At 39.8% G+C, this 21,581-nt stretch overlaps 1 protein-coding gene across 2 annotated transcripts in view; it reads left to right on the plus strand.

Annotated features, from left to right (window-relative positions):
- The window catches only part of RNF144A (ring finger protein 144A), a 68,226-nt gene that overhangs the window by 23,839 nt on the left and 22,806 nt on the right, over positions 1-21,581 (plus strand). For both annotated transcript variants that reach the window (XM_082049971.1, XM_082049972.1), the window contains one exon: positions 14,973-15,118. In XM_082049971.1, coding sequence (XP_081906097.1) covers positions 14,984-15,118 — 135 coding nt within the window. In that variant the 5' untranslated portion in view covers positions 14,973-14,983. The remainder of the gene's footprint in view (positions 1-14,972; positions 15,119-21,581) is intronic.

Below are 21,581 nucleotides of genomic sequence, written 5' to 3' on the forward strand. Positions count from 1 at the left end.
TTACTGTTTAGTTTTAATATCGACAAACTATTTCATCATGAAAGCATGTAGAGCTCTTAACTCCTAGCCAAGCATTTATTGTCCTTTCACCAGAAGAAAAAAATCTAGAGAATTATTTCAGGCCTGTGACACAGCTTACTCATGTAATAAGTTATCTTTCAGAACATTAATAGCCATATTTTAAATGAAATTTCTTTTCTTGGCCTCCTAGATTGCTAGATGCAATAAAGTCAACCAAGAGAGAGCAATCAGATTGAGTTTGCTGCTAAGAATATCTAAAAACAAACCACAAAAGCTAATTTTAAGCAGTGGGTTTCAATCCCTGTTGTTTAGTTTAGAACCTCTGGTGCAATTCCTTTCCAAACATCTCTATTTTAAACTGGTATGTCAGACCACTGTGGCTGCCCTTTCATGGTCTCCTTAACATAAAACACTATGAGTGACCATTAAAGTAAATAGGAAAAAGTAACAATTAGAGAACTTACCAAAAAAAGCTCATTTTTTCATGCAGTGGATTCCCTTGAAATAGAGGAGGAAGGCTCCAAGAGCTGAGTGGGTGGTGTGTGTGTTTGTGCGTGTACCACGCTACTTGGCTTGGACCATAGTGAACGACCTCATCTGTGATCTTCCCAGAAGCTGAAAAGAGGGCAGGTTTCTGTGGTTTATGTCTTGTTTGGTTTGGGAAAGCATGATTTGAACTTGGAAAGATTCCTACTATCCAAAATCTTCAACACGTGGCCTCTGGAAAGTGTAGAATATCCTTAACTACTATTTTGTTAATTCAGCCTTTTAAATATAACTCCTTTCCATGAAATTTTGTTTTACTAGAGTTTTTTTGCTTTATTTTAACACTGAAATAGTGTTAAATGGTTGATGTGATTACTTTCTAGTTTTTTAGACTTCATATGAAAGGGAAGAAGCTACAAAAGTGAGAACTGCTCAGACAAATACTGTTTCAAAAATAGCTTGTGACACTCAAATATGTCTAGAGAAGATAGTTGTGTACTAAATTTGACTACTCATCCATTTTTTGAGGCAGAGAATTTAGTACCAAGGATATTAATATTAGTAAATTTTTTTAATAACTTACTTTGTATCAATGTTAACTTCTGAAACTTGTGGTCCACTGCAGCATGCACTATCCAAACATAAAAGAAAAAAACAAAATCTTTTTCCCACAGAGGAGTTTTCAATCTGAGAGTAATACTAACCCTATCCTGGGTATCCTACAGTATGGGGCAAGACCTGACCTAGTGTTTGAGGTAGTTTGCTTGATTATTGTTAGTAAACTGGCTGTAACAATGCAGAGCATCTGAGTACCTGTTGAGCTTCTGAAAAGGTGTTTTCAGACATAACTGTCCAAGATGAGAGGCTTGAAGTAGATGTTTTACATGGGGAGGGGCATGTCTTCAAAGAGCTGTTAGTGGCTTTGTGGTTATTGTTTTTGTGGGACAAACTAGTTGGCTTTTAGACAATGGACTGATCACTTGAGCTTGTGGAAGGAGCTCATTATACATAGTGGCTTAGGGAATATATTGTATGTATAAATCATTTAAATATGTGTTGCTGCTTCATTTTCTTTCTTAAGGAAGTAAAATGACTTAATTCTGGTAATGTTAACTTCCTTTAAAAACCATCAAGAATCACCAAAGAAAGCCTTTCTTCATTTGACTGTTTTGATTTTAAAGCTCCTCATTAAAAACCCCTAGAATGATGAGCACAAACTCCAGCTGCCCTAGAAGTGTTTTTCCTCCTTCCCAGAATAAGTCTATGCAAATTTTCCAGCCTTTGTGCTGTGTGCCAGATCTCTCTGCTGGGAAATTGTGAAAAAGTACATGTTTTCTATCCCTGTGCCCAGTGTGCTCTCAGCACTGTGACCCATAAGCATGCAACGAGGGCTGCATTTCAGCATCCTTTGTGCCCACACTCACCAGCAGGTAGAAGTTACGGATCGAATAGGATGAAGGTGGCTTGTACAAAGCCACAAACCAAACTGCTTCTATGAACATGCAGTGTGGGATATGCCGAACACACCAGAACTGAGGACCTGTTGTGATGTGTGTGTTAATTTAGGAAAGGAGTTAATATAGTCTAGGTGTGCTGGGAGGCAATGCAAAACGTTAGTAGGCAATTCCTATCTTGCGAGTGGGCTGTCACTCTCACTATATATCAAAGTCAAATGCTCTGATCACATTGGGTGTTTTTGCATTGCTTAATCATAACCTGAGGTGTTCCTTCTTTAGCAGGACGAATTACATGGGTATGTAGAGGATGTAAAGGACTGATTTAAGTCCTTGAAGTTTTCTCTTTCCAACAATGCAGTGACATATAAGGCAACATGCTTCTTTATTTTTGTTTATATTTTTTGCAGTTCACCTATGCTGATATGTTAGAACAGCTTTATTTAAATTATTTTCTGGCTAGCTTATTTGATACTGACTCTATATTTTCCTTTAATAATTTTCAATATCTGTTCTGTTTGGGTAACTCAAAAACCAAGTCTCTTCCATGATATTAAAGGTTAAAAATCCAAAAAGTCCTAATCAGCTCCATACTGTCCTTACTAAATGAATTAATTGGCAGGGAAAGTCATTTACAAAATTAGAACAGCCAGTAGTTTGTTCTTAAGGTTTTGTTATAAATGAGGAAAGAAAAACTATAGTTCAAGCTCCAACAGCATCTTAATTACAGTACAATTAATCAATGTGTAAGAGGAGAAAACTTAATGGAAACTAGAAGTAATAAAGCAAGGCCCAACACCTGTTGTTTTCAAGAGCTGTGCTCAAGTGTACAAAGCAATATGGACAAAATCTCAGTAGCATTTCTCTGCATGTGTTACCAAAATCAAATGTTGGTAACTTATCAGGTCTCATTATCTAGACAATGGCAGCCTGGGGAGCCCTGGAGGGAGTGTTTCCTTGCTGGTAAACGTGTGCTCTTGCCTTTCCTCCTCTTGCACTTTTCTGCTGTCTCTATGTGCCCTTAGCGCTTCTGCCTTCAGTTTGTGTCTTTCTGCCTTTGCTGTTGCAGAGTTGTTCTGCGTGCCGTGCGGACGGGGTGTTACAGTGCTGCCGCTGCTTTCTGCGGTAAACAGGGGCATGTATTATACTGCAGATGTTGTTAAATGTGAGGAGGGAAGAAAAACCACAAACATCAAAACAGGAAGCATTACTGTGCAACAGCAGTATTACTGTGACAGATTAGAGCTGGGGCTGCTGCTGATAATACATTACACCTCTATTACTGCAAATGCTGATCTCACTCTGCAGAGAGAGAAGGAAAACATGCACTCAGGCAGCTGATGCTCATCCACCCACGAGCCTATGTGATGTGGTAGGTACTGCCTGGTGTGTCTGAGGCATGACTAAACTGTGTGAGCTGCTCAGTTATGCAGTAAGTTTGAGGCAGAAGAAGAGGTTATCAGTAGTTTCTTATGACTCGGGTGATGTAGTAGTCACTGGATCATCCTTTTTTTGGCATCTGCAATGTTGGTGGTTCATACTGAAGCAAGAACTTTCTCTTGTGTTTGAAGGTCTTGCAAAGATTGTGTGAAATGACTTAACTGGACCATCAATAAGAAGGTAGGAAGAAACCAGACCAAACTGAACTTTTGCCCCTAATGGAAGTGTTATTACATAATAAGAATTTGTCTGCAAGTTCCCTAGCCCATGTGAGTGACAAGTCTGTCCCAAGGTCTGCATTGGTTACATGTCATGTTGGGATATTATCTGGAAAAATGTAGTTGGAACATGAAATTCTGTAATATGCAAAAAGAAACTTGCAAACAAACACCACTTTGTTCACCAAGCAAGAGTGGCTGAGATACTAACACAGACCATAATATAATCACATTTGGTCACACTGTGCTTAAAAAAGGCAAACTGCTCTTCTCCTAGAGAGAAGACAAAGCGTCCGAGGACAGTTTCCTAGTTGGACATCCTGACCTCTCCTGTTTGGCTGCCCTGGGCTACCTTGGCTTAGATAGTGTGCAGTGGAGGTGAGACTGAAGAAGTGGATTGTGATGCAGATGTGATTGGAAGAGGACAGGCTGCTTCAAGCAGGAGGAAATTAGAGCAACGATACTATGTATAGGAAAGGAAATAAAAGTTTTCCGTGTCTTTTTAGGAGGATGTAGAGAAATGATCAATTGGACAGTCCACAGGGAGAGACTTGAATCGAGAGTTTTAAGTTTTTCAGGCCAGAAGTTTGTTGTAACGTATCCTAGCTGATAGGTGTAGTTTTTATCATGTGAAGCATCAGATGATATGAAAGGCTGACTGTTTGAGGCATGCAGGAATGCTTAACCAATTTTGAATTTGGTACTACTATTAAGAGAAACAGTGAGTAGCTAGTTCTGTTGATCAGGCTAGATCCTGTTTGCAGGATGTACCAAGCAGGCTGTATCAGAGCTTTTTCGGTGTTTGAGAGAGAGACAAAACCAACCAAACAAAAAATCTTATTGGTCTGTAATTCAGCTCATCGCACAGGCCAAGCCATTGGATTTATTGTTGGGAGACAGAATCCTTCCAGAAAGCTGTACTACTTCTATTTTTTTTATTATTTTCCTTTGGCTGAGATGCCTGATATCATACACATAATCTCGTGCTGCAGGCCTTCAAAATCGCTTTCCTTCCTCTCACTGAGTCAGTAATGTAGGCAGTTATTTTAGAAAAAAATTTAAGCACCAACAGTACGGTAGCTCTCTTAGGTAGTCTAAATCCTGTGCTAAGTTTCTCTTTGTGCTTAGTCCAGTGTGTCACACCAATGTGGTGAGTTTGCACACCATGACATGTCATTGAAATCCACTGTACTTTTTTCTGTCCTCTGAAGACCAGAAGGGTGGATCTGGGTCATAGCTGATGCACAGTGTGATATAGTATAATAGACGCTGTTACATTTGCAGGGAAGCTGTCCAACTTCTAGCTAGAGTTGCTGTTTTTAGGCATGGTTTTGGAAAAAGTGAAAGTAACTTTCCAGATGGCTGTAATTACTGCACAAAACGTTTCTGTGAAGTTTACTCTCTATGAAGTCTTTCTCTTTTCATGTACTTTGGCTATATTTTCTTTCTAGTCCTAGTGAGTAAATGTTTTCTGTTGGTACTTCTCCCTGTCAATATTATTTGTCAAAGAGAACTCTTCAGAAAAAGGAAAAACTCCATGCTAATCCCTGAGGGATAGATCATGAGATTGGGAACTTGCTGTCCATGCTGGGAGCTGTGAAAAATGCTGTCTCTTACAAATATCTGCCTGGAATTTGATGGTTGTTATTGAGTCACAAGAACAAAGACAGCTGGGGGGAAGTTAACCAGACTTCACCCCACTCTGAATGCTGTTTTCAGCTACCAGTGTAGCATATGAAAGGATTATACTTGTGTATTTGTTGTCTTACAAATATGATGAGAGCTGTTTTTAAAACCTGAGCTTCACTGCTAGTGCACATATGTAAGACAGCAAGAGACAGTGCGTTTTTTTCAATCCAATGTACTTTGTTCCTTCATCTGAGACTTGTCAAGTGCTATGAAAATACAGCACTGGGCATCATACCGAGCATGCATTTTGCCATAGTTGCAATTGTGACTGGTGGAAATGAGAAAATTGCTTATCTGGTCTCTTGGAGTGTCTCAGTCGGAAATAGGGCTCCGCTGCCCTTGCTCATATTTGCTCATATTTCCATTTTCTCAGTAATTTTGCACAGCTTTAAGCTTCCAAGGCTTTTCCTTCCCTTCCTTCCAACAAAGAAAAAACCCGCAAAGCCCAAGCTTGGTGTTATTTGTATACATTAATCTTACTTTTTCTGAGAGAGTCAACTGTGCAGAAGGAAAAACCTTGTGATATGTTAAAGTTCCAAACTGGTCCTTACTGATTTATTGCTATTGTGGAGACAGCTCAGAGTGCACTAATTCATTAGTTGCTTGTAAGCAGGGAGGAGGGAAAGAATAGGAGGAAGCAAGGAAAGGGGTGGAGGGGGAAAGTGTTGGGGGAGAGAAAAATAAAAACATGGGAAAATGTAAGGGATGAGAGGAAAGGCATAGCAAAGCTGTTGTTTTTGTGTGGTTTAAGAATTTCTGGAAAACAGTAAAATGTTGCCCTAGAGAGCTGTGGAATTGTTTGTACCCTTGTTATTACTGTTGCTTTCACAAGCTAGAAAATAATTCAGTCATGAGTGACTTCTCACTGCCAGATAGGGTTCAGGGCTTGTTGCAGCTGTGAGTTGCACACTTAGGTTACAGTTGGCTTTGGTTAAGACCAGTCTCTTCTAGGTTGGCTTCATCTTGCCTCACTTTAAGGCCCCTTACAGATGTTGTCTGATCGATTCACCCTGAGCTCCTGTTACTGTGGGAGAGTTAGGACCAGCAAGAAGGCAAGGTGTACAGGTGGAAAGCAACCTAAGATTTTAGGTATTTCACATTCAGGTGGCTACTGGGTTACCTGTAGCCAGTAGTAGAGCTCTTGTTGGTATGGCCAGCAGAACTGCCCAAAACAGTCAGCACACCCTGAAGTAGGCACCTATAGCCTGTGACTATAATGGGACCTCATACTTGAAAAACATACTGTTATTTTCTTAGCCATGTTAATTAGGAGTAGGACTTAGCGGCCTTCTGGACTATGTGTCTTGGCTGATGAACGCTAGCTGTGCAGCCCTTGCTGTACCTGTGATTTTGAGTGTGAATTCTCTTAACAAAGTGGTGGTTACAGGTGCAGATTATCCATGAGCTTTCTTCCAGTAGAAGCAAACTCTGAAAATGTTCAGCCAGGGAAATGAGTTTGACTGCTTCTGATTTTTGTCTTCTGATGACCAAAAAAGCCAAGTAAATAGGGAGTTGCCCTTTCGTGTTTAAAGTCTCTGTGTTGTCAGCATCTGCTGAAATGGTTGTTCATATCCCAGCTCCTTTCAATAAAGATTACACTGCTTTTGTTTTATTCAACAGTTAGTGTAGGGGGAAAGTTTGGGGTTTTTTCCTGAACTCTTGTTCCTTTGTTCATGATGCAAATAAGTTTTCATCTGTGCTTGATCTCAGTCTCGCTATTTCAGTCATGTAGTCTTCATTCTCATTTGTTGAGACTTTGGGAGAAGAGGAACAATGGAGTGTGAAGTGTCACTCTTCATATGAAGAAAATCTTTATTTCCTAGATTCTGTGTGCAGCTGATTTTCCTGTCTCTAAAGTGCTCACAGAGTTTTAACATTTCAACTGTTACTGACTTAACCTGTGGTGTTCCACAGTTTTGCATGGGCTTAGTGGTTGCCATAATAATTCATAGATGGTACCTTGGTCTTGGTCTCAGTATTCAAAGGGGGTGCTTAATTGTATTAAAGTTTATGGGAGTTCGTAATGAGGAATTCCATTGAAGTTCATGGGAGTTTTTAATGAGGATCCAATGGGTTCATTACTTTTAAAGCAACCAAATGAGATGGGCGGGCTCATTCTCATAGACCAAAACGTGCATTCATGCCATTTTCAGATCCAGTAGCTACACCTGTGCCACGGTGTAGAGGTTTTTCTCCAGTATGATGAGGGGTGGAATTTTCCCCATCAGTGTGCAGGAGGATGCTTTTAAAATACATGTAATCTTGGCCTAGCTATTTCAGATTATCTTGAGGCCTTGTCTCCCTGGCTGCTGAGCATGCCCTGACGTGTACTGAGGTCTGGGTCTCCACTGCTGGGAACTGGGATGGTGCAAGGACTTCCCAGCTCCCACCTGAGGTCCTCTGCTCTTTCAGGACTCATATAATCTCTTGGATAGCTGACATTGATTAGACACATGAATTCTGAGCAGTGTTCTGTAATATTACCACATCTCTGTCTGTTTGTTCCTGTCATTTTTGGGGGACGTTGAATGTTTGGGGTATAATACAATGGAATTTCACTTCAGTTGTTGTACTCTGTACAACAAAATATGCTTCTGGAAAGTACATGAAAATACACTTTGTTCATCAGGAAAAAGATATTTTTCCCCTGTTTTCTCCCATTTTCTCCCTTGTTGTTCCTGTGGTCTCTGTCTTCCTTCTCACCCCTTTTTTGGTTTTATTGAATTATGGGGTTTTTTTCTCCATACCTGTGAATCTTCCAGTTCTCTCCCCTCTGCCTGACAGCAGTATATTTCACATGGGAGTAAAGTGATTTTTTTCATTGAAGTGTTTTCACCTCTGCCTATGGGGTCTGAATAACAGCCACACACGGTTTATTTCAAGTTGCTGCTCTTTGACAGTGCTTCGAGAAGCCACAGAGGCACCAGAGCTGGTGACAAACACAGGAAAATGGAAGGTCAGGAAAGTCTTTTGGCTTGGTCACATTATTCAGAGGCTGCGTTTTTTTGGGACAGATGAAAGGATCTCATCCTTTGAGGTACTGCTGCATGCCCAGAAGATGAGGTTGTGACTTCTCTATTTGTAGTATGATTTAGAAGTTAGAGCATTGGAAAACTGTTTGGTTTTTTTTTTCTCTGTTTGTCTTCATAATTTTTTTTCCTTCTCTACCCACCCATGCATTTGATAGGCAACATTGTCATATATATCCATAGATTTAGAAGGTGTCCATTACTCTTACAGTATTTAAAATGTTTCGTAGTCTGTGCTACAATCAAACCAAGCTAGAAAGAAAAATTGTCAGCCAGGTATTTAGCAAATATTTTTTTAAACTTCCCTTAACTCTGTGACTTGTCCTAGAAACAGTCCAGCAGATTGTTTTTTTCACTCTTGATGCTGTTGTTTGGATACCTTTCTATTAGTGAGAAACTAGCTGTTCTTTCTCTTTTTCATCTTTCTTTCTTGGGCACTGAGATGTTTGAATGTAATCTTTGTACCTATACATGTTTTTATATTATATAGGCATGTGTATATATATTAGATACTTGTATATATTTAAAATGTCTTGTATCAGTCAGGAGGTAAAGCAAAAAAATATTGTGGCTATTCGTGGTGTGGACTGAAGTCCCTGGAATAATTCACTTTCGACTCAAGAAAGAGCCTGTTTCCCACATGCTATATTGGCCAGGAGACTGAAATTGTTGACAGCACTGTAAGCTTTTACATGGTTGTTTATCTCTTCTGGGCTTGGGCCCTGGAATAGCTTGAAGATAAGAACAGAGATGGTAAGCTTGTAGTTGATGGGTAGCTGGTGTAAGGACTTAAAGGCCAGGTTTGAATAGTTCATGATAGATTGTGTTGATGGGACTTTCTGCAACCTTTCTGAAGTTTCTTATGTGTTGAAAACAATAAATGTCTGAAAAAGGAAGTCTGTTATACTGCTGGAAGATGGAATGTGGCTTTACTGGTTGGGGTTGTCTGGAATTCAAAGGACAACTGATATCCACTGGACTTAGTTCATTGTGGATCAGATTTATGAGGAAGCCGTAAGAGTTAGGTAGGCATGTGACAGGATTAAAGAAGTAAAGGAAGGCACCAAACCTCTGTAACTCAGTAATCTCCAAACACCTAAACAGATCTGTAAATCAAGACTTCTGTGTGTTAGTTTGCCTGACATCTAGCAGAGAGAATTACTCTACCTCCCAAGCAGCTCTGTGAGGTTGAAGACTCAGACACAGACAGTTAATGCAGTGATAGATGCCAGTAACTAATTGGGAATGATAAATGAGAGATACTAAGTTGGCCTGCCAACTTTTAAAACCATAAAATCTACCTAGTGGCTGAATTTATTAATGAATTTATTTTGTAGAGGCTCTTTTAAATGGCATTGTCTTTGGTACAGTTGCATAATAACTGGCAACACCAACAAAAACTACTTGCTAATTGGTCAATTATGTCATGCATGTGTCTTTCATATTTCCCGAGCCATATAATCCTTCTGAAGATCCTTGAAAGAGCCTGGGAACAGAGAAAAGTAGCATCAAGTTCAAACTCCGACAGAGAGGTAACAGGACTGCTGCTGAACACCCTCAGCCACTAGCCTTGACCATGTAAACTAGTTCCTGCTGACTTGCGGGTCTTGGAGAAAGCTATTGAATTGTGTGTAGTGAACTACAGCTGTGGCTACATAGGGAAGCTCAGCATTGTTTAGGTCAGAGTCAAAATATTAACTTAATAGATGTGGCAGGTGGTGCTAATTCTAGAGTGCAGTGTAATAGCCTTTCTGCAGATAACATCACTTCAGAAATTTGCTTTTATTTCTCCACATAAGTAAAATATCTGGACACTTTTTAATAGTTTTTTATTTTTATATGTTTAAAAATATTTAAAGTATAAATCAATATATAAATATACTTTATATAAAAATATATACATAAAACAGTACTATGACAGATGTGTTTGACTTAATTTTATAAGAAGTGTGGCCTGGATTATATAAATATACATATTCATATGTATAAATACATTAAAAAAATCTGTACTATAACAGGTGCATTTGATTTCATCTAGTAGCCTGGATTATCTTAACTAGAGCTATTTTGACAAAGAGGGACAAAAAGAATGAGAACCCATTTCAAATCCCACTTAAATCCCTTCCTTTGACCTCTAAAAGAGCTGCTTTCCATCATGTCAGGAAATTCAGATTAAGATAACTCTTTAAGGCAGATTATTTTAAATATACACGATTAACTGTCTTGTAAGAGAGGGGACTGAAGCCCTTAATTTCTAAATTAAACCCATCCCTGATCTAAAGCTGAAATGTAGCTTCTTTGAAAGCTCTATTTTGAGTCTTGGTGAAGAAGACTCACCAGTTAAAGCATACTGTGGATGACTGTTTTATTCACCCATATTTTCTAGTCTCTTTTTTGTCACATAGCTGGTCAAATATCTGTGAAGTGTGAACTTGATGCAAGTGCAGCTTGACTGTACAGTGCCATGAAATACTTGTCTATAGTGCAGTAAGAAAAGTCATACTATTTTATAATTTCTTGACTTGACAGTGTTAGGCTAACAGTTGGACTTGATGATCTTAAAGGTCTTTTCCAGCTCCAGTGATTCTATGAATGACTTGCATGGCAGAAAGTTGCATTATTTCCTGCTTTCACAGAGTTTTTCACAGAAGTTTTCACAGTATTTCTGTTTTACAGTTTTCTGCAACTTCTTGAAGCTTGGAAAGAAATAATTGTTCTATTCTTGACTTAGCGGAGATCAAGTCAGCCATTTGTTCTCACTTGAAAATGTAGTATGTGTAGGTGGACCAAAAACTGAGGGATTACTGTTCAGCAATCCAGTTTATATTCACTTAATTCATTAATTGTTGTGTAGAAATGACAAAAGATTCCTTTCCCCTCCATACCCATCTCTCAGAATGCATAACAGTCACATTTTAAATATATTAACCTGTTATTACAGCAGTAAAGCTTCAGTCACTGTCTCCTCATGCAGTGGTTCCTTTTGTGTGGACATGCACATGGTTACCAGATTAAATAGTCAGGCTGATTATTTGAGAAGACTGCTCCGAACTAACTATTACTAAAGCTATTGCTGATGTTTCCTAGTCCCAGCTTGCTTTGGGATGCTGTCCTAGAAAATGATGCACTGTGTTACTGTATTTCATACAATTCCAATATTACCAGATATGGACCACATTCTGCAAAAAATGTGTAAATGAGACTGACCTTGGCTGCAGTAGAGTTTGGAGTCTGAACTGATGACCAGCTTCTAGCTGTCTATGTCTCACAAGCCTGCTTTGGTATATCTGTTATCAGGACCTCTGAAGTATTGATATCTATACTGAGTTTGGTAATCAACAGTAAATCTCAAAATATCTAAATAACTATTGGGTTAAGATCTGTTCAGCAGATGGATTGGACTGTGGTCCAATTGGACCTTTCCTAGCTGTATTTCTTGGGGCCTCCTAGCAGATAGTCAAAACACAAGGCCAGAACTTCTACTGACTGATGCTCTAAGTAGTGGTCTTCAGCACAAGGCCACACTAGTACATATTTTTCAATATTTTGTTCCTCTAGAGGTCCTTTCAGTTGGCTTCTCTTTCTTCTTGCTGTTACTTTACATTCTTGCTGAAGTGTTGCACATCATTAGAAAGCACGAGAATGCAATCTGAAGCCAGAAGAGACCACAGCTATGGAACAGTAGGAGTCTTAAGGTAGTTTTTTTTCCTCTGCTTTTCTCTTGTGAGTTTGGGGGGGGGAGGGGGGGGGGGGGGTATGTTTGTTTGTTTTGTTTTGTGGGGTTTTCTGTTGTTTGTTTTGTTTGTTTGTGTTTTTTAAGTTTCATAAGGGTCATGATGTAAACAGAGAAGCTTATTATTTAATTGCAACAGTGTGCAGATGATGATGAAGCAAAATCTAGTCTGTGCTTTGGAAGCTTCATTCCCTGTGTTCCTTTACAGGGGTACCCACTAGACATGTTTCACTCGGATGTGGGAGCTTTCTGTGCACATTTTCCAAGGCTAGGTGGCAGATTTCTTGATCCTTGCTCTAATGTCACTGGCAACAACAGTTATTCCCTCCCTCCACCCCCATAGTGAATGTAAGATTTCATTATGAAAAGGTGTTTGTCAGGTAGGAGAGAGCAGGAATGGCTGTGCTACCATTTGAGGCTGTATTCAGGTTTTGCTTTCTGTTATTGCCATGGCTGAGTCCAAGTCATGGCTTACTTGCTAAATGTATTGGGCAGCTATTTCTGCTGGCCTGCTGGGTGCCAGCTTGAAGTTTCAGTTTGGTTCACTTTTGCTTTGCAGGAAAAGACAAAGAGGAGAGATATTTCCCAGTGAAGTGTTGCTGCAGTATAGTTATGCTGCAAAAGGAATTACCACAGTGATACCAGTAAGCCGCTCTTAGAAGTTCTGGGGCACAGGGAACAAGTGTAATCCTTGGAGCTGAAAGGTTTATATTTTCCCCTTTATCATCACTTATTGACCCACACTGAACATATATGCTTTTCTTTTTTGTCTGGATTAAGTTTTAGCAATATATTTGGTGAGTTTTTAATCTGAATTGTGTCAGATTGTACATCTTCACCATAAAAGTTGCTAGAATTTTTGTCTGCCTGGTGTATGCAAGTGCATCCTTAACTTAAATTTATCTTTCTTCATTGTTCATCTGCTTGCTGCCACAAGTACCAGATGTGCAATAAACTATGTAGGACAAGCAAAGGAGACTCAAACTAATAGCAAACAGAGTTGGTTCAGGTGTGTTTGATCACTGCTTCTCAAATACTTCATGAGTCTATCTGCAAATGTCAAATAAAATAAGTTCAGAAGAAGTAAATTGTTTTTCCTGATACGTTGCATTAAACGAAAAAATAGTGGCAGTTAACAGTAGAAAAGCAGTCTAATAACCTTAAAAAACTTGGGTTTCCATTTATATCACCATGTCAGACTTTCATGCTAAAGTCTCAGAAAAGACTGCACAGGACAGGTCTTATTTTGTGTTGTGGAGCCATTCTTCATGTGCCAGACTGCGGGACAATTTAATCTGTGTGGAGCTTGTGTATGGGCTCTCGGAGGAAGTGTTCCAGAGCATCCCTGGAAATGAGGTGGTTTAATCATTCTTCTCTCCCCCTCTCATCCCTGATGGATGCACTAGAAATGAGCATGATTAGGCTCTGCTGTTTTGGTGTCCTTTACGTACCTTTTAAAGGGCAGCTTCAAATGAGTTAGACTGAGTGGAGGGCTAATGTAAACTCTTCACTTTGCTTCAGAGAATTTAAGAGACCTTGGTGGGGTCATGTCAACAATTCATTGAATACCAAAGACTTCACAAACACTTCTTTGAACTCTCCATGTGATTTCTTCTGGGGCAAAAAACGTATTTTGCTTCAACATCTGCCTAAACCTAGTCTAATAATTATTAAGGTAATTTATTGCAGTTCTGGAGGTCTTGGGAGGTTCACAGATAATATGATTTAGATATAAGCAGTTTCTGCAAGTGCCAATGAAAAAAACAAACAAGCCTGTAATCATAGTTGGAGCAGCACAACTGCTGGTGTGGGGGAGCTAAGGAACCGTCTAATTTTGGGAAGGAGGTAAGCAGGATAAAGTGGACCTCCCAGCAGCCTTGCATGTGAATATACTATGCTTGAAAGGTCAATGTCACAGTGACAAAACAATACTAGTAAATATGGTGTTCAGAGTGGATATACTACATAAGTTACCCTAGATGTTATGGGGAGTGTGTGGGTGGGTGGTTGTTCCCCCCCTGTGTGTCTAACTTGTAAATTAGCTTTTTCCTTTGAGGGAATACATTCATTGTGTGAGATTATTTTGTTTCTGGTTAGTCATTTGAGAACTCTTCATCTGGGCCCTGGAGCATACAATAAATATGCTCTGCATGTTCCTATGCTGTTGCTGTCTTGAGGGTCATAGCATGTGTTACAGCTTCTTTTTGTAGCTTGCTTGTGTTCTTATTTGCCCCAGTTGATTGTTGCTGCAACAAAGTTGTGGTCTTAGCATTTATGAGAAAAATGCAGGCTAAGAAACTCTGAGGATACTGAGATTATTCACCATTCTTTCTAAACATATCAAACTGATGGATTTGTCATGCTCTTGGGAAGAAAAATATCTGGCTCTGTTTGAGATGCAACATCATCAGGCTGGAAAAGGGGCGTAATAGGTACTTTATTCATGAAAGAGAGTTTGTGAATCTCACCTGGGTAGCTGCAGTTGTGGGGGTGTTTTAAGTGATGGGCAATCAGTATTGGTGAAAGAAAGTCTGTAACTAGTGGTGGAAATGGCAGGAGTTGGGAATGAGATGTTTCGCGTGTATAATGTTGGGCAAAACTCTGTGACTGAAGAATATTTCCTGCTTGCTGTCATATTTTGTCAGTGTATTTATTATATGTTTGTGTTTGGTTTTTGGTGGGTTTTTTTTTTTGTATTTTTCTTCTTCTGCTTGATATGTGCATGTTCTGTCAGGCAGGGGGTGCATAGGCTACTGCAAGTGCTGATGCTGTCAAATTACTGATTGCTGTTTGTATTTTTTTTCCAGGCAGCAGCTGACAATGACATTTTCAGTGGCAGATATGGATCAAATATCAATATAAGGAAGTGATGGAGTGTGTTTGTTTTTGTGCTATTTTTCAGACTGCTCTGCAATGACTACAGCAAGATATAGGCCTACCTGGGACTTGGTACTTGACCCATTAGTGTCCTGCAAGCTCTGCCTTGGTGAATATCCCGTGGAGCAGATGACGACAATAGCACAATGCCAATGCATCTTCTGTACCCTGGTGAGTGTGGTGTTTTTGTTTTTGTTTTTTTTTTTAATTAGGCATAAAAAACAATGCACAACTTCAACTGCAGAAATCATGTATGTTTTCACAGAGTGGGTTTCACCCTGAGGTATTGATGCTGTAGTGGAAATAAATATTGTTGCTCTGTACTTGACATAAATGCTAGCAAGTAAACTCTTCCGTTTTCCTGTTTTTTAAAAAAAGGTCTTACTCAGCACTTCCATATTCTGCTGTATTGAATTACCTCCTTAGCAAGTTTATTCCTGTTTTCCCTTATCTATCAGTGACTTGGATTTGGGGATTTTCTTTTCTTGGTTGTTTTTTCTTTAGTGGATTTTTTTGTCGTTTCTGTCTGTTTTGTGCTGTGTGTTGTGTTTTTTTTTTTTATTTGTTTGTTTGTTTGGGTTTTTTTGTTTGTTTTGTTTTGTTTTTTAGCACCAAGTTTTTCTGGCACAGAGCCATGCACACATTTGTAATGAGGAAAGTATTTAATATATTATAGACTCTTATTTCACTGTATCATAATTACAATCCTGTAACAGGTTTTCATTACCATATTGCAGAAATGCATGCCTGGAATAACAGGAATCTTGTCAGTTAAGTACAAAACACTGTTTGGTAAACATAAGTGTAGAATGTAGCAAAGATTATAATCACAGTAAATGGGTATTGCTAGTTTATGAACAGAGAAAGAAATGTGGGTGTAGTTTGCCATCCCTAATGATGGTTTGGAATTAAAATGTTGGATCCTTTAACTTTGCAATGAGTGCAGCTATACCAAAAGCATTGTAGTGATGGTTCAACAGTGGAAAAGTTACAGTAGGATTGGTAAGAATATAATTTCTGGGATACATGGTACTCATATACTTTAATGCTGAGTCAAACTCTTGAGAAACTAGAGGTTCAGACATGCGATTGAGTGGTTTTTTGGTGATGTGGGTGTTTTTTGTTTGTTTTGTTTTTATTCAAAAGTCCTTTTCAACAAAGTATTTTGTGGTGTGTTTTTTTAATGCTGAAGAGCAAGGTTTTTTTTAAGTAGTCTTTTCTTTCTTTTTTCTTCATGGAAATATTACTATTTTTTAAATAACAGATTTTTTTTCAGATGGTTATTGAAAAGATACAGGTGGTTGACAACAGAGCAGACAGCTCCTTTTTGTTGCTTACTGAAAATGGCAAAAAAGCAATGCAAACAGCTCAGTTTCCAATATGTGTAATATGTTAAAAACTTCAAGTTGATTGCAACCAACTTTAATGTTGATGTTCCTTTGGAAAAGAGAAAGTGAGTACGCAGGCAGGTAAACATATGCAGTCTGTTGCAAATGCTGTAAAAGGAGTGTTTGCTTGAGTATGCAACAGTATATAAAATAATAGGCTTCATGCGAAGCAAAATAATAGGCTTCATGAAAACTCTTCTCTACTGCACAATGAATAGTCCTGATATTTACCACTGAGTTTCCTGTGACTCTCTGTTGCCTGGATGCAGAGAATATTTCAGTTTCATTTTTTCAGTAACATTTAAGAGGCAGTAGAAAGGCTTGGTTACCAGATACATCTTTTTCTCTCTACCTTGTTCCTTTTGACATTTGCTGCCATCACTGAGCTTCCATTTCTTCTTGATAGAACGCGGTCACTGGCTCTTACTGCTGTTTTGAAAGATACAACCTTTTATAGGTTATTAAAAATGTAACTCGCTCGTAACCTGTTCTTAGGACCTTATCACAGAAGTAAACTTGGGGTGCTGACATTGGATTGTTGTGTAGGCCTGTTCACCTGGAATTGACAGTCCATTGTTACCACCAGTCTTAGACAGTTTGAGCAGCTTTGTTGTGTGTAAGTGAACCAGCATACCTTGTCTGGCTCAGGATTTCTATGAGCTTCACTGCAGTGACATTTGAATGCACTGAAAAAATTATTTACCCTAAAGTTTTCCTGTGAATTAATAGGAAATATTATTGCTGTTGCTTTCATTGATGGCGGTAGAGTAAGAAATAAGAATCAATCCCAATAATTGCAAGAGGTAATAGCTATAAACCTGTTAAAACCCAGGAATTCAGCATGACTGAAACCCAAGGCCTCCATCTCTACCTTGTGGACAACCTGCAGGTTAATAAATTGCCTAAGAAAATACTCTTGTAATGAGTCAGGCAAGACTGTTCAGCCCATTGGCAATGGTTAAGGAAGAGTGTGACGACTATGCACCCATTCTTCCCCTGTTGTTCCTCCAGTGATGAAACTTGGTGCTTCTGGAAGTTGTCATTGCAGTCCTCACTCAGTATGATATGTGTTTTGTAAACAACCAAATTAAAGTTCTTGAAAACCAACAGGAAAAAAAATACCCTTTTGACTCAGTACTTTGGATGGAGTCTATGTACAGTAGATCTGGTACATTATACTCGGGTAAGTGGAAATACACTTAGCAAAATATGTAACCATCTCCATTTTGTTCTGGCTTCTTATTTTTGTGTAAAGGATCTGAGGTAACTGATGGCTTCTGCAGTGATATGAGCAAAAAAGCAAAAAGTATGTCCATTACAAGTGTGATAACTATTTTTGCTGCAGCTTCTGCTCCTGGCTCTGGCCCTTTTGTCTAAGTCACAGCAAGCTGAGGCAGTGTGTGTATCACAAAGAGATCTTTCAAGTGCAGGGCTGCTGGCATGTAGGCAGAATTCAGATCAACATGCAGATTTCTCAGTCCTGTAATATTTCTGTCTGCAAGTCTTCACTCTTTCTAACCATAGAAGTGCTGTGGTAAAGATCTTGTGTGTCAGGAAGAGACAATCCTCACAATAACACAACATTGCTATTCAGCAAGATAGAATAGGGACACTGTTGCCTTTTGCTCTCTGGCAGAGCTGTGCATGGATTGAATAGAGCAGGCTGCCACTCCTCAGCTGATAAAGCATAGACGCTGCAATTTCCCGTCGTATTATTTTGCCAGTTGTGGCTGTTAGTACAATACTCCATTATGGTTTTTATCGTTATGATCATTAATGCGCGTACAATGCTGTGAGCTCTCTGAAGTTTTGTATATTTCATCCATTAGGAATGTATCCATTGTTGGATTGCTTGAGGTACAGAGGAACAAAAGCCTAGAGAGTAGAAAGGAAAACAAGCTATCTGGTCTTGGCTTTTTGTTTGATTGTTTTTCCGAGTATTGTCAAGGGGCAAAATAATATCTCTTTCCTTCTGGAATCATGTCAGCAACAGGACCAGTCTTAAGTGTGCTTTTGAAATTTTGAACCAAAATGCTTAGTTGTCTTTTTCTCAAAGCATTTTTTCCTGCTTAAGTAGCACACAGTAGATAACCAGTAGCAGTATATTTCAAGATAGTCACTTGGCAGTTACTTGCCCCAGGAGAAGTAATTGATTTTGCATGTTTTCTTCAGAAAACTTTCCTTATGACACTTAACCTCCTTATGGAAGGAAAAGGAGAGTAAAGCAAAGAGAGCATCACTTTTTCTTTTGTTTAATTTTGGTTTGTATTAGTTACTGCACCAAAAATTTTCAGTTATTACTTAGCCTTTGCTTTTTTGGGGGTGAGGGGAAATAGGGAGGCAGCAATTTGAGGCCAGATCCTGCCTGAAATTCCGACCATGATTAAATTCTTATGTGTCTTAAAGGACAGGATGTTCCCTTAATGTATTACTGTGATGGGTTGACCCTGGCTGGATGCCAGGTGCCCACCAAAGCTGTTCTATCACTCCCCCTCCTCAACTGGATGGGGAAAGAAGATAGAACAAAAGGCTCACCCACTACCATCACAGGAAAAACAGACTCTACTTGGGGAAAATTCATTTAATTTATTACCAATTAAATGACAGTAGGACAATGAGAAATAAAAAATAAATCTTAAAACACCTTCCCACCATCCCTCCCTTCTTCCCAGGCTCAACTTCACTCCCAAATTATCTACCTCCTCCCCACCAGCAGCTCAGGATGGGAATGGAGGTTACAATTGGTTCATCACGTGTTATCTCTGCTGCTCCTTCCTCCTCAGGGGAGGACTCTTCTCACTCTTCCCCTGCTCCAGCATGGAGTCCCTCCCACAGGAGACAGTCCTCCATGAACTTCTCCAGCATGGGTCCTTCCCATGGGCTGCAGTTCTTCATGAACTGCTCCAGTGTGGGTCCCTTCCATGGGGTGCAGTCCTTCAGGAACAGACTGCTCCAGTGTGGGTCCTGACAGCAAACCTGCTCCAGCCTGGGCTCCTCTTTCCATGGGGCCACAGGTCCCAGGAGCCTGCTCCACTGTGAGCTTCCAGTGGGGTCACAGCCTGCTTCAGGCATACACCTGCTCCATCATGGGGTCTTCCATGGGCAGCAGGTGGATCTCTGCTCCACCGTGGACCTCCATGGGCTGGAGTGGGACATCCAGCCTCTGCACCACGGGCTGAGGGGAATCTCTGCTCTGGCAACTGGAGCAGCTCCTGCCCCTCAGTCTGCACTGGTCTTGGTGTCTGCAGACTCGTGTCTCTCACTCTCCCCCCTCTTTCTGGCTGCAATTGCTGTTGTGCAGCAACTTTATCCCCTTCTTAACCATGTTATCCCAGAGGCACTACCACTGTCACTGATGAGCTCAGCCTTGGCCAGCAGAGGTTCCATCTTGGAGCCATCTGGCATTGGCTCTGTCGGACATGGGAGAAGCTTCTAGCAGCTTCTCACAGAAGCCACCCCTGTAGTCCCACCGCCTACCAAACCGTGCCACACAAACCCAATGCAGTTACCAATTGTATATGTAGTAAAGTTACAACAGCTTTTGGTAAAGTTGATATTCTTGCATGGAAGTCCATCAGTTAGTTGCTGAAATGTGTTGTGATTCAGGATTACATGTGTATGTCTGTACATATGACTTACATATGTAAAACATACACATAAAGTGTCAAATAACATGTCACAAGTACAGTGATGCCACTGCTCTTACTCAAGACAGGCTAAGCTCCTCTTGGCTTCATGTTAGATTGTTCAGTTTTGTGCAGTGGTCATCATTCTGGTACTGGAGGATTCATTGCTTACCTTTCTCAAATTTAAAAAGAAAGTCAGTTAAGTATGTAGTCCATACATGCAAATATCTAGAAGAAGCCTGAGAGAGAACTTGTCTTTGATGGAAAAAATTATTTTGATTGCTAATCTGCAATCCACCTTGTTACTGATGGAAGGAAAGAGTGCTATTCAGATATGTGAGAGGTCCTACCATCAAAAAGAAAATAACAAAACTAATGTTAAGATCTACGTTCTGCTGCTTGTTTGTGATTTCTTGTTAGTCAGCCCTGAACATGTAGATCAGCTTTGTGGTGTTTGAAACTGACACTGCTATGCCATTTTTTTATCTGTGTAGTAAATGCATCCGCTTCTCCTTCCCCCAGGGCAAGGCAGACACCAAGAGCAGTGTGTGAGCAGGTGGGCTTGGCTGCCTTCCCTGTCCCACATGCTTTGTCCCTGTTTGCTTTGGGACATGTGCCTTAGCAGGGCAGCACTGGGCAGAGGCCAGGTTGTCCCCCACCTTTACTAAGAAGAGATGCTTGCTTTGAAATGGGAGGATGGGGAAAACCTAATGGCATGTGAGGTTTTATAGAGCTCTGAGTACTTCTTAGCAGCTCTTATGTTTTCCTGTTTCCCACCAGCTGCTGGGAAAGCTTAGAGCTTGCTGCTTTTGCTCCCTTCCCCCAAACCTTAGCAGAGAACTGATACCGATCTTGATATGTGCTGTGTCAGTAGGGGCTTCATGGTTAGAGGTCACTTTCTGTTTATCCAGCAATTCACATGGCTGAGTTCTGACTTGTCTTGTAGATGCTGTGATGACAAAAATCTCTGATTAAATCATAAACTCACTTATTTACAGAGTAATTAATGTACAGTTGTGAACTGCAGAACCCTGAGTGAAAACTAAGCTGGATCCAGAGCCTTCAGCTCTTGCCTCTCCTGTGTGATGTTACTAAATTAGATTAACATTATCTGTCTTTATCTGGGTGTTGGGAAAACGAGTTCATTTTTGTTTGCATAATGTTTTGCATGTGAAAGTGAAAACTCCTTTGTTTGCTGCAGGTGTATTGTCCTCCCACTCAGAAATAGTCATTCAGTTCTGAAATAGAATGAGCTTTTCTCAAACAACCATATAAGGAAATACTGAATTTTTGTTGTTGTTTTTGCCTCCTGAATATTTGAGCTTCATCCTGGATATGTTGGCATTTGAAAACAAATTTCTTTTCATAAAGTTTACTCAGCATACTTCTACCAATCGCAGCCTTGAATAAATGAGAACGAGCAGCTTATGCAAGATAAAAGGGTTAAAAATCCAGTGTGAAAAAAGATGTGTACATTTACTCAAGCTATTTATTCTAAGATATGCACAAACCATGAGATATTATCCTTTTCTTATTTGGCCATTTTCTGCTGACTCTTTACTGATGTGAAAGATTTCCCTGAAGAAAAAGTGTTTGTTTTCTCTATATTTTACAGGACAC

Source organism: Streptopelia decaocto (genome assembly GCF_964273445.1).
Source record: "Streptopelia decaocto genome assembly, chromosome: 3".
NCBI lineage: Eukaryota > Metazoa > Chordata > Aves > Columbiformes > Columbidae > Streptopelia > Streptopelia decaocto.